At 43.1% G+C, this 18,826-nt stretch overlaps 1 protein-coding gene across 1 annotated transcript; it reads right to left on the minus strand.

Moving 5' to 3' along the window:
* Positions 1 to 11,787: 11,787 nt before the first annotated feature.
* LOC119298944 lies at positions 11,788 to 12,867 on the minus strand. The gene is made up of 2 exons (XM_037576286.1): positions 12,338 to 12,867; positions 11,788 to 12,240 (listed from the first exon to the last, which is right to left on the minus strand). The coding sequence occupies exons 1-2, from the start codon at positions 12,516 to 12,518 to the stop codon at positions 11,807 to 11,809; spliced, it is 615 nt and encodes a 204-aa protein (XP_037432183.1). The 5' UTR covers positions 12,519 to 12,867; the 3' UTR covers positions 11,788 to 11,806.
* Between the last annotated feature and the right edge of the window lie 5,959 nt (positions 12,868 to 18,826).

Consider the following 18,826-nt stretch of genomic DNA (forward strand, 5'->3'; position numbering starts at 1 on the left):
AGGAGTTTGTAAGGGCAAGGAGATCGCCTACTTCGTGAAGATCTACCGCTAGTGAGGCAAGTCCTGTGTGGGCGATGGCCATGGTGGGATAGACAAGGTTGCTTCTTCGTGGACCCTTTGTGGGTGGTTGCTTCTTCATGGACCCTTCGTGGGTGGATCCCTGTGTGGACTCGCGCAACCGTTGCCCTTGGGTGGAGCCCTGTGTGGACTCACGCAACCGTTACCCTTCGTGGGTTGAAGTCTCCATCAACGTGGATGTAGGATAGCACCACCTATCCGAACCACGGGAAAAACATCCGTGTCTCCAATAGCGTTTGAATTCTCCAAACACTTCCCTTTACATTCTTGCAAGTTGCATGCTTTGCTTTCCGCTGCCTATATACTCTTTGCATGCTTGCTTGAATTATGTGATGATTGCTTGACCTGTCCTAAATTAGCTAAAATCTGCCAAGAACTAAAATTGGGAAAAGGTTAAGTTTTTATTTGGTCAAGTAGTCTAATCACCCCCCCTCTAGACATACTTTCGATCCTACAGTGTCGCATGTGGGGGTTGATCTTTTATTTTGGTACCGTAGTCGTACCATGAGTGTATTGGATGATTGTAATGTTATTCATGTATTTGTGTGACGTGGCGAGTGTAAGCCAACTATGTACCTTTACCCCTTTTATCTATTTACATGGGTTGTTGTGAAGATTACCTTACTTGCGACATTGCTTTCAATGCGGTTATGCCTCTAAGTTGTGCTTCGACACGTAGGAGATATAGCCGCATCAAGGGCGTTACATCAACATAAGTAGCAAAATATTCACAGAAAGAAGCTACTATCTCAAAATCAAGTCCATATTTAGTGCTAAACTTATAGAAAATATTGGTATCCATAAAAGATTTAACACAATCAAACTTAGGTGTCATACCTGACTCCTTACCATTGTCGAGGTCCCAATCTTCAGAGTTGCGTTTAATTCTATCCAATAAATCCCATCTAAATCCAATAGTCTTCATCATAAAAGAGCCAGCACAAGAATTATCGAGCATGGTGTGATTATTTTCAGAAAGCCGAGCATAAATTTTTTGAAGAATTGTTTCTCTTGGAAGCTCATGATTGGGGCATGAATATAACATTGATTTAAGCCTCCCCCAAGCTTGAGCGATGCTTTCTCCTTCATGAGGCCAAAAATTATATATATAATTGCGAGCACGATGAACAAGATGCATAGGGTAGTACTTTTGATGAAATTCCAATTTCAATCTTTTGTAGTTCCATGATCCCATATCATCACATAGCCTATACCATATCAATGTGTCTCCCTTCAAAGATAAAGGGAAGACCTTCTTCTTAGAAACATCATCGGGAATACCTGCAAGCTTAAATAATCCACAAACTTCATCCACATATATTAGGTGTTCATCAGGATCCTTTGTTCCATCTCCTATAAAAGGATTAGCTAGCAGTTTTTCTATTATACTCGAAGGATACTCATAAGGAATTTCATTTTCAATAGGTTCAATAGGTTAAGGAGCAACTCTTTGATCTACTGGTCGGGGTGAAGATACCCCGAACAAGCCCCTCAGAGGATTACTTTCCATAGTAACAAGTGACAGTAAATTTCAGCACACTATATAAATGTTTCCTTACCAAATTCCACCTACCAAAGGCGCTTCACTCCCTGGCAACGGCACCAGAAAAGAGTCTTGATGACCCACAAGTATAGGGGATCTATCATAGTCCTTTCGATAAGTAAGAGTGTCGAACCCAACGAGGAGCAGAAAGAAATGATAAACGGTTTTCAGCAAGGTATTCTCTGCAAGTACTGAAATAAGTGGTAACAGATAGTTTTGTAATGAGATAATTTGTAACGAGCAACAAGTAACAAAAGTAAATAAAGTGCAGCAAGGTGTCCCAATCCTTTTTGTAGCAAAGGACAAGCCTAGACAAACTCTTATATAAGGAAAAGCGCTCCCGAGGACACATGGGAATATCGTCAAGCTAGTTTTCATCACGTTCATATGATTCGCGTTCGGTAATTTGATAATTTGACATGTGGGTGGACCCGTGCTTGGGTGATGTTCTTACTTGAACAAGCATCCCACTTATGATTAACCTCTATTGCAAGCATCCGCAACTACAACAAAAGTATTAAGGTAAACCTAACCATAGCATGAAACATATGGATCCAAATCAGCCCCTTACGAAGCAACGCATAAACTAGGGTTTAAGCTTATGTCACTCTAGCAACCCATCATCTACTTATTACTTCCCAATGCCTTCCTCTAGGCCCAAATAATGGTGAAGTGTTATGTAGTCGATGTTCACATAACACCACTAGAGGCTAGACAACATACATCTCATCAAAATATCGAACGAATACCAAATTCACATGACTACTAATAGCAAGGCTTCTCCCTTGTCCTCAGGAACAAACGTAACTACTCACAAAGCATAAACATGTTCATAATCAGAGGGGTATTAATATGCATAAAGGATTTGAACATATGATCTTCCACCAATTAAACCAACTAGCATCAACTACAAGGAGTAATTAACACTACTAGCACCCTACTAGCACCAATCCCGGACTTGGAGACAAGAATTGGATACAAGAGATGAACTAGGGTTTTGAGATGAGATGGTGCTAATGAAGATGTTGATGGAGATTGCCCTCTCCCGATGAGAGGAGCGTTGGTGATGACGATGGCGATGATTTCCCCCTCCGGGAGGGAAGTTTCCCCGGCAGAATAGCTCTGTCGAAGCTCTAGATTGGATCCTCCAAGGTTCCGCCTCGTGGCAGCGGAGTTTCGTCCCGTAAGGTTGCCTCCTTTTTTTCTCAACGAAAGACTTCATATAGGAGAAGTTGGTCATTGAAGAGCCACCAGGGGGGCCACGAGGTAGGGGGTGCGCCCCCCACCCTCGTGAGAAGGGTGTGTGCCCCCTGGTCTTCATCTTTGGCGAGGATTTTTCATTATTTGTTATAAGGTGTTCCGTGGAATTTCAGGACTTTTGGAGTTGTGCAGAATAGGTCTCTAATATTTGCTCCTTTTCCAGCCCAGAATTCCAGCTGCCGGCATTCTCCCTCCTTATGTAAACCTTGTAAAATAAGAGAGAATAGCCATAAGTATTGTGACATAATGTGAAATAACAGCCCATAATGCAATAAATATTGATATAAAAGCATGATGCAAAATGGACGTATCAATTACAGACTCTCTGTTTCCCTTCGTAACATTTCAGTCCAACCGAGATGAGCGATCGGTCCCACCGAGTTTGCAATGCAAACTCTCTATTTCCCTTTCGTAATGTTTCGATGTCACCGAAATGAGCGATTCGGTCCCACCGAGTTTGCCTGACCAACTCTCTGGTTAGCTTATTACCAAAATCGGTCACACCGAGTTTGTGTAATCGGTCTCACCAAGATTACGTTATGCCCTAACCCTAATGAAATCGGTCCCACCAAGTTGACATGCCGGTCCCACCGAAAAGTCTAACGTTCACATTTTGAATTAAATCGGTCTGACTGAGTTTCATGATTCGGTCCCATCGAGTTTGGTGATTTCTGTGTAACGGTTAGATTTTGTGTGGAGGCTATATATACCCCTCCACCCTTCGTTCATCAGTGAGGAGAGCCATCAGAACATGCCTACACTTCCAACATACATTTTCTGAGAGAGAACCACCTACTCATGTGTTGAGACCAAGATATTCCATTCCAACCATATGAATCTCGATCTCTAGTCTTCCCTAAGTTGCTTTCCACTCAAATCATCTTTTCCACCAAATCCAAATCCGTGAGAGAGAGAGAGTTGAGTGTTGGGGAGACTATCATTTGAAGCACAAGAGCAAGGATTCATCATCAACACACCATCTATTACCTTTTGGAGAGTGATGTCTCCTAGATTCGTTAGGTGTCACTTGGGAGCCTCCGACAAGATTGTAGAGTTGAACCAAGGAGTTTTTACGGGCAAGGAAATCGCCTACTTCGTGAAGATCTACCCTAGTGAGGCAAGTCCTTCATGGGCGATGGCCATGGTGGGATAGACAAGGTTGCTTCTTCATGGACCCTTCGTGGGTAGAGCCATACATGGACTCGCGCAACCGTTACCCTTCGTGGGTTGAAGTCCCCATCAACGTGGATGTACGATAGCACCACCTATCAGAACCATGCCAAAAATCTTCGTGTCTACATTGCGTTTGCTCCCTCCAAACTCCTACCTTTACCTTCATATATAATGTTTTACATTTTGTTGCTATACTCTTAGACTTACATGTGTAGGTTGATTACCTAACTTGTTCTAAGTTGCTAAAATCTGCCAAAGCTTAAAATTGGGAAAAGGCTAGATTTTTATTTGGTCAAGTAGTCTAATCACCCCCCTCTAGACATACTTTCGATCCTACAAGTGGTATTAGAGCTTTGGTCTCCATTTTCCTTAATTTCCATAGCTTTTGGTGATCATAGCCTTGGTTTCACAACCTAGGAGAGTATGGCATCTAGCGAGGGAAATTACCACCATAGAGGTGCTTACTTTGATGGTACTAATTTTGCTAGTTGGAAGCATAAGATGAAAATGCATATTCTTGGACATAACCCTGCCGTTTGGGCTATTGTGTGTATTGGCTTGCAAGGTGAATTCTTTGATGGTAGAGAACCGAACCATGAAGCTAGCGCGGAAGAGTTGAAAATGTTGCAATACAATGCTCAAGCTTGTGATATCCTCTTCAATGGATTGTGCCCCAAAGAATTCGAAAAAATCAACCGTCTTGAGAATGCAAAGGAAATTTGGGATACTTTGATTGATATGCACGAGGGTACCGACTCTGTCAAGGAATCCAAATTGGATGTGCTTCAAAGTCAACTTGACAAGTTCAAAATGAAGGATGGTGAAGGTGTCGCTGAAATGTAATCTAGGCTTGCTCTCATCACAAATGAGATTGTCGGCTTAGGAAGTGAGGACATAACCGATAGATTCATAATCAAGAAGATCCTAGGAGCCTTGGATGGAAAATATGATACCGTGTGCATGTTGATCCAAATGATGCCCAATTACAAAGATCTCAAGCCAACGGAAGTCATTGGAAGAATTGTTGCTCATGAGATGTCACTCAAGGATAAGGAAGAGCTTCATAACGAGTCTAGTGGTGCTTACAAAGCCTCATGTGATGCTACTACATCATCAAGTGAGAAACAAACCTTCAATGAGGAATTGAGCCTGATGGTGAAGAACTTCAACAAGTTCTACAAGATTGAAGCAAGGAAAGAAGTTCCAAGTCAAGGCCCTACAATGACAAAAGATCTTTGAGTCGTGAACGTAATTGCTACAATTGTGGAAGACCGGACTACTCCAATGAGTGTATGACTCCCTACGAACAAAGATAAGATTCACCAAAAAGGAGAAGTAGAAGAGAAGAATCACCACCAAGCGAAAGAAGGAGTAGAGATGATCGTTATGAACGAAGAACATCTCGAAGAAGCAAGGATTTAGAAAGGAAGGACAAGTCATCAAGGAGCTACACAAAACAAAGACATCAAGCTCATGTTGGTGAATGGGTATCCGGCTCCGACTCCAAGAAACACTCCGAGAGAAGTTATCACTCTGACTCCGAATATACTCAATATGAAAGTGTTGCCGGTCTAGCACTTGTGTCAACCAACTCCTACGACATATTTGACTCACCAAATGAAGGAATTGGAAGATGCTTCATGGCTAAAGGCCCAAAGATATCACACCCCGAGTATGTTGATTTCAATAGTGATGAAGATGATTTGCTAGGTGATGATGATTTACTTGTTGACAACTCTAGTGATGAAAACTATGATGAACTTGCTATTAATCATGATAATCAAGATAAAACGAATGATGATGATAAGAAGGATATTGAGTGCCTAACTAAAGAACTAAATACTCTTAAGTTAGCTGATGAAACTACCTTGGAAAATCAACGAGAGCTTTTAAAGACTCATGAGAAGCTACGCTTTGAAAAGCTCAACCTTGAGCAAGAGCATGGGTTCTTAAAAGCAATCAATGATGATCTTCTCAAGAAAAGTTCTTCTTACATTGCCAGGCATTTACTCTTGTCTACTTATATGCCAAGAGTAAAATCTAGCAACAAGAGTAAGAAAGATTCTTCTTCTAGTAGTAACAATAATAATGATAAATCCAATATTGTTACTTCTAGTAGTTCTCTTGATTCCACTAACGAGTCTCTTAGCCAAGTTAGACTTGAGCAAAAATAGCTTATTGAAGGGAATTATAGAGAAAGGTGTTTACAAGAGCCTTGCCGGGAGTAAGCAATATGAGGAAATTGTACGCAAGCGAGGAAGGCACCGGAAGAATCAAGGTATTGGTTTTGAATGAAAGTTGAATGCCAATGGAGTTGAGTGGGATGAAGATCAATACCCCAAGACGAAGTTTGCTCCTCAACAAGATAAGTATGATCCTACTTCTTTCCAAGGGACACAAGCTCAAGATGATCTTCCACCACAAGACCACAAGATCACAAGCAAAAGGGCAAGGACAAGCTTCAAGAGGAGATTGATGCATTTGAAGAAGCTCCTAAGGCCTTGGTCAAGTGGGTTCCCAAGACTACATCAGGTTCTACTTCATCAAGTACGACTACAACTCCAAGGATTCCCATCAAGATGATGTGGATCCCGAAGAAGAAGAACTATAGAATTCTTGAGGGTGACTCCACCAACATACTTCACTCATATTATTTTGGTGAGGACAAGTGCAAACAACTTCCACATCTTACACTAGTTCAAGGAGTCACAAACCCTCTTGTTGGTAAGACAAGGGACAAGGTAACCCAATGCTTTCATGGACATCATATTGTGTGTATATCACTCTATGTCTATGGATATTCTTGTTTGTTCCTTGTGGGACTAACCCGTGTAGGTATCGAAAGTGCAACTCACTCCAATGGATTGCTCCACATGATCTACATCAACATTGAGCATCCACATCTTCAACATCTACATGAAGTCATCATCGACAAAACCCAAGGTTAGTTCATCCCTCCTAGGGGGGATATCACATCTAGGGGGAGCTTTCCTCTAACAATTGAGCTAAAGCAACTCTAATTGTGTGAAGACAACAATGCTTTATGGAAAAGTGGTAACCCCACTTGAGCTTAAATGATGAGTATGACCTATGATCAAATGTTCTCATTTGACTCCTAAGTCAATATACTCATATATAGATGACCTTGTCATCGCCAATTGCTTGATAGATGCTAGAGTGTTTGTGCATGCCTTGCCACATATTTCATTTGAAATTTTATTGTGTGAGCATGTTGATTGCATATTTAACTCATTCAAGGACATCCACTTGTTGTTTTGATTGTTTGGCTTTTTCTCTTTTGCCAAGTGGATGGACAAGAACGCCTAAGAACTTCCTCTAGCTATCTATGCTCTTCTCGTCTCAAACTCTATTCATGCTACATCACAAAATTTGATCAAGTCAGATTCGAACCACTCTATGTGAGGAGCACTCAGAGTCCCCGATTCGTCATAGACTTAAACTTCCAAAAGCTCTCTATACATTTTGGTCTGACCGATCAAGTGACCTCTGTCACACCGAGTTCACTGAGTTGATCTAGGTTTTCAATCTTGGTGCAATCGATTTGAACTTTTCGGTCATATCGAGTTGTAGTAACCGCTTGTGATTCTGCATCTCGGTGCCACCTAGTTGTTCCACTCGGTCACACCGACAGGGTCGGGATATATAAACCCACGGGTGAGATTTTGGAAATTTCTTCAAACCTCCTCAGCCCGCGCGTGTCCTGCTCTGTCGCCTCGGGTCTCCGAATCATCTTCTCATCGCCAGCGACCTCCCGCCGCTGGTTTCGTCACCTTCAGTGAGATTCAACCCCATCATTTCCGCCGTAGCGAACTCACCGACAAACTAGGGTATGAGTTCGATCCTTTGTGCTAATTCCTTACTCCAATTCTTAGCGCAATGCAATGCCATGTTCTTTACCATGTATGAAATCAATCTATCTAGAGAAAACATTCCTTAGATTAGGTTTGATTTAAAAATTTAGGGTTAGGTTTCCGCCGAACTCATCTCAGACCGACCGAGTTGTAGAAATCGGTCTCACCGATTTGGCTTAGGCCATTACACTTGCACTTTTCGGTCTGACAGAAAGTTGCAAATTGGTGTGACCGAGTTCGACTCTCTGTGAAACCATAGCAATCTCGGAGCCACCAAACTGTGACTCGGTCTGACCGAGTTCACTAGTTTAGACTCCAAAAGTTTCTTCGGTGTCACCGAGTTTAAAAAATCGGTAGCTCCGAAATGCTTTCTGTGGAGAACTAAAACTAAGTTTTTGACTCATCTATTTTGTAAAAACTCTGCACTTTGTGATGCTCATCCACTCTACCTCATTTATAACTATTCACAGGGTCTGTTGTTATTTGGTTGCCAGAATGTCTGACCAGAGCGATTGCCAGAACAAATCAGAAGAGCAAGTGCACATGAGTGAGGGCACTAGTCCCTCAAGCAGCTATGATGATGGCAACAGGAGCACTCCAAGCAATTTGCCCAAGGCAGCCACCAGATCAAGGAAGAAGAAAACCTTAGATTATGAGGATGAGGACTATGTGGCTGTGGAGGAGGAAGTAAGCTCCAAAAAGGAAGTGTTGAAGAAGGAATATGGTACTGCTGCTTGCTACCTCTTGAGCATGTGTTGGTTTTCCCTTGAAGAGGAAAGGGTGATGCAGCAAAGTAGCATAAGTATTTCCCTCAGTTTTTGAGAACCAAGGTATCAATCCAGTAGGAGACTACACGCAAATCGCCTAGTACCTGCACAAACAAATAAGAACCTTGCAACCAACGCGATAAAGGGGTTGTCAATCCCTTCACGGCCACTTGCAAAAGTGAGATCTGATAAAGATAATAAGATAAATATTTTTGGTATTTTTGTGGTATAGATTGGAAAATAAAGATTGCAAAATAAACAGTAAACTAGAATTGTAGGTTGGAAACTTATATGATGTAAAGTAGACTCGGGGGCCATAGGTTTCACTAGTGGCTTCTCTCAAGATAGCATGTATTACAGTGGGTGAACAAATTACTGCCGAGCAATTGATAGAAAAGCGCATAGTTATGATGATATCTAAGGAAATGATCATGAATATAGGCATCACGTTCGTTTCAAGTAGACCAAAACGATTCTGCATCTAATACTATTACTCCACACATCGACCGCTATCCAGCATGCATCTAGAGTATTAAGTTCATAAGAACAGAGTAACGCATTAGGCAAGATGACATGATGTAGAGGGATAAACTCAAGCAATATGATATAAACCCCATCTTTTTATCCTCGATGGCAACAATACAATATGTGTCGTTTCCCTTTCTGTCACTGGGATCGATGTAACGCCCTCGATGCGGCTATATCTCCCACGTGTCGAAGCACGACTTAGAGGCATAACCGCATTGAAAGCAATGTCGCAAGTGAGGTAATCTTCACACAACCCATGTAATACATAAGGGAAAGAGATACATAGTTGGCTTATAATCGCCACTTCACATCATTACATGAATAAAGCATTACAACATCCAAAAACAATCAAGGTCCAACTACGGAACCAAAATAAAAGAAGAACCCCAAATGCGACAAGGTCCCCGATCGACCCCAACTGGGCTCCACTACTGATCAACTAGAACGAAACAACACAAAGGACAAGATCTTCATCGAGCTCCTCCTTGAGCTTGGTTGCGTCATCTGCACGGACTCATCGGCACCTGCAAGCTGGTTTTTGAAGTATCTGTGACTCACGGGGACTCAACAATCTCGCACCCTCGCGATCAAGACTATTTAAGCTTATGGGTAAGGTAAAGGTATGAGGTGGAGCTGCAGCAAGCGACTAGCATATGTGGTGGTTAACCTATTCGCAAAAGAGAGCGAGAAGAGAAGGCAAAAGCACGGTCGAACAACTATGATCAAGAAGTGATCCTAAAACAACCTACGTCAAGCATAACTCCAACACCGTGTTCACTTCCCGGACTCTGCTGGAAAGAGACCATCACGGTAACACACGCGGTTGATGTATTTTAATTAAGGTCAACTTCAGGTTTTCTACAACCGGACATTAACAAATTCCCATCTGCCCATAACCGCGGGCATGGCTTTCGAAAGTTCAAATCCCTGCAGGGGTGCCCAACTTAGCCCATCACAAGCTCTCACGGTCAACGAAGGATAAACCTTCTCCCGAGACATTCCGATCAGACTCGGCATCTCGGTTCTACAAGACATTCTCGACAAGGGTAAAACTAAACTAGCAACACCGCCCGAATGTGCCGACAAATCCCGATAGGAGCTGCACATATCTCGTTCTCAGGGCACACCGGATTGTCCAAGGTACGGGTAGGCCAGCCCAGAGTTGCCCCTGGTGGCCACCACTAGCTGACAGGTTGGACCAACACTTAGAGGAGCACTGGCCCGGGGGTTTAAATAAAGATGACCCTTGAGTCCGCGGAACCCAAGGGAAAAAGAGGCTAGGTGGCGAATGGTAAAACCAAAGTTGGGCATTGCTGGAAGAGTTTTATTCAAGGTGAACTATCAAGGGGTTCCCATTATTACCCAACCGCGTAAGGAACGCAAAATCCGAGAACATAACACCGATATGACGGAAACTAAGGCGGCAAGAGTGGAACAAAACACTAGGAAAAAAGGCCGAGCCTTCCACCCTTTACCAAGTATATAGGTGCATTAATTAAATAAGACATATTGTGATATCCCAACAAATAATCATGTTCCAACAAGGAACAACATAACCATGTACCAACAAGGTACAAACTTCATCTTCACCTGCAACTAACAACGCTATAAGAGGGGCTGAGCAAAGCGGTAACATAGCCAAACAATGGTTTGCTAGGACAAGGTGGGTTAGAGGCTTGGCTTAACAATATGGGAGGCATGATAGGCAAGTGGTAGGTATCGCAGCATAGGCATAGCAAAAGAGCGAGCAACTAGCAAGCAAAGATAGAAGTGATTTCGAGGGTATGGTCATCTTGCCTGAAATCCCGCAAGGAATAAGAACGAGCCCATGAAGAAGATAAACGGACATAGTCGAACGAATCCTCACAACACGACGTTATCGGAACCAACCCGAAGAAGCAACACCGGAAAGAAGCACGCAACATAGTAAATAACCACCAAAAAATCATGGCATGATGCACAACAAGTATGATGCATGTCCGGTTTAATGAGGCATGGCATGGCAAAGTGCACAAGCAATCCTACAAATTAAATGGAGCTCAATATGCAACGAGTTGCATATTGACGAAACACCACATCAAGTTATTTAGTTCGATCTCATTTATGTACTTAACAATATTAAATGTTGGTTAGCATGGCAAGGGGTGAAGCAAAGAAAACTACCTATCTAGTCAAGTTTAAATGAGGCCGGAAACAACAAACAACAATTCCGGAAAATCCTCATGTGCATTTATTAGGTTTGGTACTGTTCTGCCCTAAACCATATTTTAGAGTTGTTAACCATGCAATATGAAGCCACCATGTTAAACTAGGCAAAATTCTACCCCATTTACATATAAAGTTTATTAAATTTGGAGCTACGGTTAATTAGTTATGAATTAAATCATTTTAACATGGCATAGGGGCAAATTTAACCAAACGGCATTTTAATCATTTCAAACATGGATGAGAGTTGCATATTATTAAACTAGACAAAATTCTAAGCAAATTTCATATATAATTTATTTAGATCCGATGCACAGTTGTGAAGTTATTAAATGCATGAAGAACAGGGGCTTATCTGCAAAACTGTCTTTCTCTCGAAATTAGAAAAAATTCTCAGCAGGAAAAAAAAGGCACCTCGGGCCGAATCTGTTGGCCCAACAACAGAAAAAAATAGAGGGGCTTCGGTGGGGTGGCCTCACCATGGGCTTTGGCCCAGCTGGAAAGGAAGGAGGCCGGTTGCTGGGCCAGCAGCGGTGTGGCCTAGTTCGGTGGATCTGGAGGTCGATGGGCCACTCCAGATCGAGGCGACTCCAGATCGAGGGGAGGCCGGGTCCAGGCGAAGTCAACGCGGGCGAGGTGTTCGCTCTCTCGAAGGAAATAGAGGATGCAGTGCTAGGGGCCGAGGCGATGCAGACAAGGGTCAACGACGGCGGCACGACGCGGCAGTAGCTCCGGCGAGGTGGTGGAGGCCGGCGGAAGGGTTCGGAAAGGGGGAAGTGTCTGTTCCCAGCGGTGGATCCCGGCTTGGCAGTACCTGTCCATGGCAGGGAGAGACAGGGGCATAAGAGAGCGGGGATCGAGAGAGAGGGAAAAAGAGGAGGAATGGAGGACGGAGAGAAAGGGTCAGTGACCTGCAGGTGATGGGTAGGTTCGGCGATGAGGGACTTCAGAAGGCGGGCCTTGGCGCGCTGATGCTCGAGGCGAGGGCATCTCCTTGAGGAGGAGGAAGGAGCCGGGCACAGCGGCAAAGGTCCTGGACGGCGGCTGTCCATGGCGGCGGTGGTGGTCTTGTAAGGAGGACTCGGACGCCATGGTGGTTCAAGAGGAGGCAGCTCTTTTTGGTTCCTACAGGGAAACAAGGTGAGAGCGAGGAGTGGAGGGAGAAGGACCAGAGGAGAAAGGAAGGAAAAGAGAGGGGCGGCGCGAAGGGGTCCTGCAGGAAGGGGTCGTCGGGGAAGACGGGTCTCGGTCGAGGCCAGTTGAAGACGGCGGCCTCGGGCAGGGGAGCTCGGGTGGCTCAGCGGCTTGGCACGCGCAAAGGAGTGGCGAGGACGATGCGGCGGCGCGGCTCGGGATCTGGAGACTGTAGGTGGCGAGCGATGGTTGGGGAGGGATGGATCCCGAGGGGGGATTTGGTGGAGAGTGTGGCGGCGGGTGAAGGGACAAGTCCTAGATTTTAGGGTTTTGTCCAGATTTAGACTAGGAGTCTTTTATATATGGAAAGAGGGGGAAGTTTAGGGTAGATTCGGACCCTTCGATCGAAATTGGGCGGTTGAGAAAAATAGACTGGTTGGGCGCAAAACTAAACCGAAGATAATTGGGGAACTAGGTGTAGCGCGATTTGGTTCCTCTGATCAAAATCGGACGGGTTGAGATAACTAGGTTGGGAAGTCCAATAAACAAAACGGAGATGTTTTATAGACGTTTGGGGATGATCCGGACACAACGGTGGCGACTGCCCGGGTCGGGTCCAGGACAGCTTTTCGGACGCACGTGCGAGGGGGGTTGATGCACTGAGCAGAGAGGGTTTCGGACCGTGCGATCGCATCGGACAACTCTGGAAGCGAAGAGGGGAAAGAGGATGGAATAGGTGGGCTGTGGGGAGACTGCGAGGGGGAGAAGAGAGAGAGAGAGCCCGGCATCTGTTTCCGGGGACCGAAAACGTCCGACGTTTTGACCGACTATAATGTCGCTATAGTTATCCGTTGGGGCATCAAACGAACTCCGAATGCGATGAAACTTGGCAGGCGGCCTACCTACAACAAAACAACACCGCATGCCAACTTTCAACCCATTCCGAGAACATTTTCTGGCCACTTATAAAATAATATTTCGAACATGCCGCGGGCGCGTGCGAGTGTGCTTGGGCTCAGAACGGACAACGGACGGAACTGGAGGAACCCGGACGGATGCAAGTTTAGAAAACATGATGATGCAATGCACATGATGACATGATAAGATGCAACGCGCAAGCAAAAGACATGGCAACACAACGAATAACTGGAGGACACCTGGCACATCGGTCTCGGGGCGCTACAATTGAGCACCGTAAGATTGAACCCAAAGCTAAGCACTTCTCCCATTGCAAGAAAGATCAATCTAGTAGGCCAAACTAAACCAATAATTCGAAGAGACTTGCAAATATATCAAATCATGCATATAAGAATTCAGAGAAGAATCAAATAATATTCATAGATAATCAAGTTCATAAACCCACAATTAATCGGATCTCGGCAAACACACTGCAAAAGGAGTTACATCGAATAGATCTCCAAGAAGATCAAGGAGAACTTTGTATTGAGATCCCAAGAGAGAGAAGAAGCCATCTAGATAATAACTATGGCCCGAAGGTCTGTGGTAAACTACTCACACATCATCGGAGAGGCTATGGTGTTGATGTAGAAGCCCTCCGTGATCGAATCCCCCTTCGGCAGATCGCCAGAAAAGGCCCCAAGATGGGATCTCACGGGTACAGAAGGTCGCGGCGGTGGAAAAGGTGTTTTGTTGCTCCCCCGAAGTTTTTAGGGTATAAGACTATATATAGGCGAAATAAGTAGGTCGGTGGAGCTGCGAGGGGCCCACGAGGGTGGGGGCGCACCCACCCCCCTGGGGCACGCCCTCCTGCCTCGTGGCTTCCTTGCTGCTTCCACTCCAGGTCCACTCCAGGTCCTCTGGATCACGTTTGTTCCAAAAATCACACTCCCAAAGGTTTCATTCCGTTTGATATTCCTTTTCTGCGAAACACTGAAATAGGCAAAAAAACAGCAATTTGCACTGGCCTTGGGTTAATAGGTTAGTCCCAAAAATAATATAAAGTGTAAAATAAAGCCCATTGACATCCAAAACAGATAATATAATATCATGGAACAGTAAAAAATTATAGATATGTTGGAGACGTATCAAGCATCCTCAAGCTTAATTCCTGCTCGTCCTTGAGTAGGTAAATGATAAAAACAGAATTTTTGATGTGGAATGCTTTCTAGCATGTTCTTAAATGTATTTTTCTCTATTGTGGCATGAATGTTCAGATCCGAAAGATTCAAGATAAAAGTTTATTATTGACATAAAAATAGTAATACTCCAAGTATGCTTATCAAGCAATTATGTCTTATCAAAATAACATAGCCAAAGAAAACTTATCCCTACAAAATCATATAGTTTGGCCATGCTTCATTTTTGTCACACAAAATGCTCTCATTATGCACAACCCCGATGAAAAGCCAAGCAATTGTTTCATACTTAGCCTTTTCAAACTCTTTCAACGTTTACACAATATATGAGCACGAGCCATAGACATAGCACTATGGGTGGAATAGAATATGATGATTGAGGTTGTGTGAGAAGACAAAAAGGGAGAAAGTCTCACATTGACGCGGCTAATCAATGGGCTATGGAGATGCCCACCGATTGATGTCAATGCAAGGAGTAGGGATTGCCATGCAACGGGTGCACTAGAGCTATAAATATATGAAAGCACATCAAAGAAACTAAGTGGGTGTGCATCCAACTTGCTTGCTCACGAAGACCTAGGGCACTTGAGGAAGCCCATCATTGGAATATACAAGCCAAGTTCTATAATGAAAAATTCCCACTAGTATATGAAAGTGACAAAATAAGAGACTCTCTATCATGAAGATCATGGTGCTACTTTGAAGCAAAAGTGTGGAAAAGGATAGTAACATTGTCCCTTCTCTCTTTTTCTCTCTCTTTTTTTGTTTGGGCCTTCGTTTTTTATGGCCTATTTTGATTTATTTATTTTTATTTTTATTTTTCGTCTGGAGTCTCATCCCGACTTGTGGGGGAATCATAGTCTCCATCATCCTTTCCTCACATGGGACAATGCTCGAATGATGATCATCCACTTTTATTTACTTACAACGCGATACTTAGAACAAAAATATGACTCTATGTGAATGCCTCCGGCGGTGTACTGGGATTGCGATGAATCAAGAGTGACATGTACGAAAAAATAAGCATGGTGGCTTTGCCACAAATACGATGTCAACTACATGATCATGCAAAGCAATATGACAATGATGATGCGTGTCATAATAAATGGAACGGTGGAAAGTTGCATGGCAATATATCTCAGAATGGCTATGGAAATGCCATAATAGGTAGGTATGGTGGCTGTTTTGAGGAAGATATAAGGAGGCTTATGTGTGATAGAGCATATCATATCACGGGGTTTGGATGCACCGGCGAAGTTTGCACCAACTCTCAAGGTGAGAAAGGGCAATGCATGGTACCGAAGAGGCTAGCAATGATGGAAGGGTGAGAGTGCATGTAATCCATGGACTCAACATTAGTCATAAAGAACTCACATACTTATTGCAAAAATCTACAAGTCATCCAAACCAAGCACTATGCACATGCTCCTAGGGGGATAGATTGGTAGGAAAGACCATCGCTCGTCCCCAACCGCCACTCATAACGAAAGCAATCAAAGAACACCCCCTGCTTCATATTTGTCACACAATGTTTACCATACGTGCATGCTACGGGACTTGCCAACTTCAACACAAGTATTCATCAATTTCACAATTGATCAACTAGCAAACCTCTAATATTATCACCTTTATATCTCAAAACAACTATTAAGCATCCAACTTCTCTTAGCATTTAAAATTTATAACCAAAGTAAATTACCATGCTGTTCTAAAGGAATATCAAAATGATATAAGTGAAGCATGAGAGATCAATTATTTCTATAAAATAGAACCACCACCGTGCTCTAAAAGATATAAGCGAAGCACTAGAGCAAAAATTATCCAACTCAAAAGATATAAGTGAAGCACATAGAGTATTCTAATAAATTCCAATTCATGTGTGTCTCTCCCAAAAGGTGTGTATAGCAAGGATGATTGTGGTAAACTAAAAAGCAAAGACTCAAATCATACAAGATGCTCCAAGAAAAACACATATCATGTGGCGAATAAAAATATAGCTCCAAGTAAAGTTACCGATGGACGAAGACGAAAGAGGGGATGCCTTCCGGGGCATCCCCAAGCTTAGGATTTTGGTTGTCCTTGGATTTTACCTTGGGGTGCCTTGGGCATCACCAAGCTTAGGCTCTTGCCACTCCTTGTTCCATGATCCATCAAATCTTACCCAAAACTTGAAAACTTCACAACACAAAACTTAAAAGAAAATCTCGTGAGTTCCGTTAGTAAAAGAAAACAAACCACCACTTTTAGGTACTGTAATGAACTCATTATTTATTTATATTGGTGTTAAACCTACTGTACTCCAACTTTTCTATGGTTCATAAACTCTATTACTGTAGCGACCAGACCTCAAACAGTCTGATCTCTGTGCTCCGGTGTCATCCCTGGATCAGTAATGCTAACACCACACAGTACTCGGAGGATTTATAGCAGAGTAGCAATCACACACTTATTACATCAAGTGTCTCAAAAGAGAACTTATTACAATAAGTATGGCTTAAGGCCATCTAATAACGATAACAGCGGAAAGCTTGGAAGATAAGTGAGTCCATCAACTCCAACGTCATCACTGAATATAGAACCACGACCTAAAAACTCCTTAATCGTTGTCTGAAAAGTCTGCAACATTAACGTTGCAGCCCGATACGGGTCAGCACATGGAATATGCTGGCAATGTAACACATAGAGAGTAATGGAATGAAACAGCTATACTATATGCATATATTGCTGGTGGAAAGCTCTATGGTTACAGTTTTGCGTAAAGCCAATTTTCCCTACTTCAAAGGAATAAATTTAATTACTATCATGGTGGTTGTTAAACATTGAGAATGGTTGACAGGATTCTCAATCCCAATTAAAGTAATCATCATTAAACAAAACCCAACAAAATTAATTTAGAGTAACATGTTGAGATTCACATGATAATCCAAGTACTAGATACTCAAGATCGATCGCCTTCGTTTGGTTTCTCACACTACATGGTGTTTGAGAAGATGGATGACTGTGACATAGTCTTTCAGAAGCGCTAGCACCTTACGATCGGGTAGACCGTACCACCTACATCCCCTACATCTGCTAGTCTACCACTGTAAGAGTTTGCACGACTTAGTCAACTATGCTAGAGCCCATAATAGCTTGTGGCTGCACACGGAAGTTTCTAGTATGAATAGTCTCATGATCCCTTTGAGTCTGGGTGGCGGTCCAAAAGAAAACAGGCAAGTCCTAGAATACCCAGGTGCCTCAATCCACCCAGATGTGTGTTTAAGTTGCCACCTTAGATAAACCATTAATTAACAAAACTCACATTTGTCATGGATATCACTCACCCAATCCACGTCTACTAGCATAGCATGGCATAATAAACAAACATAGAAGTAACTCCCAAAGGTTTGATAATAATAGGTAATAGGTACTACCTCATCTACTTCCCATCCCACAATTTAATTAGATCCTAATCATGCAATGTGTGAGGGTTGATCTAATGCAATAAAACCGGGTAGTAGAAAAGGTATGATCAAAGTGTTACTTGCCTTGCTGATGATCCAGGAAACCTAGAGATTCGAAGTAACAAGCGGCGCACTCCGGGTATTCTATCGCAGACAATCAAACAAGCATACAATAAGTACTCATCTAATGCATAGGTAAAACTCAAATAAGAGATCTAACCAGAAGGTTCAACTTAAGAACTCCGGTTGGAAAAAAGAATCAATTCGAACGAAACAACGAAAGTCAACGGCGAAAGAAAACAACTTCATTCTACTAATCTGGATCTAGGGCAAATTTTACAGTAGCAAAATCTTGTTTAAGTTGGTTAAACGGATAGAGGGTTTCGAGACGAAACTCTAGGCGCTTGAATCGCCTGATTCCGATAAACTAGAGAAAAATTATACTAAAAAGAAAATTGGATCAGGAATCGTGATCAGAAAAATCACGGATTTAATCCGAGAAAAAGAAAAACGACGAACGCTCGCTAGAACGAACGAACGGACGAACGCTCGCTATTTAAATAAACCGGGAAAACCGATCTATTTAAAAAAACCAAATCTGAAAATAACCGACGGAAAAACCGATCTATTTTAAAAAAACGATGGCACGGAAGTCGAGGCGCGGCGAACCTCGGGCGGCGGAATCCAGCGGCGGCGGCGGCGGCGTTCGGCGGCGGCGGGCAGCGGC

This window comes from Triticum dicoccoides, chromosome 1A (assembly GCF_002162155.2).
Source record: "Triticum dicoccoides isolate Atlit2015 ecotype Zavitan chromosome 1A, WEW_v2.0, whole genome shotgun sequence".
NCBI classification, from domain to species: Eukaryota; Viridiplantae; Streptophyta; class Magnoliopsida; order Poales; family Poaceae; genus Triticum; species Triticum dicoccoides.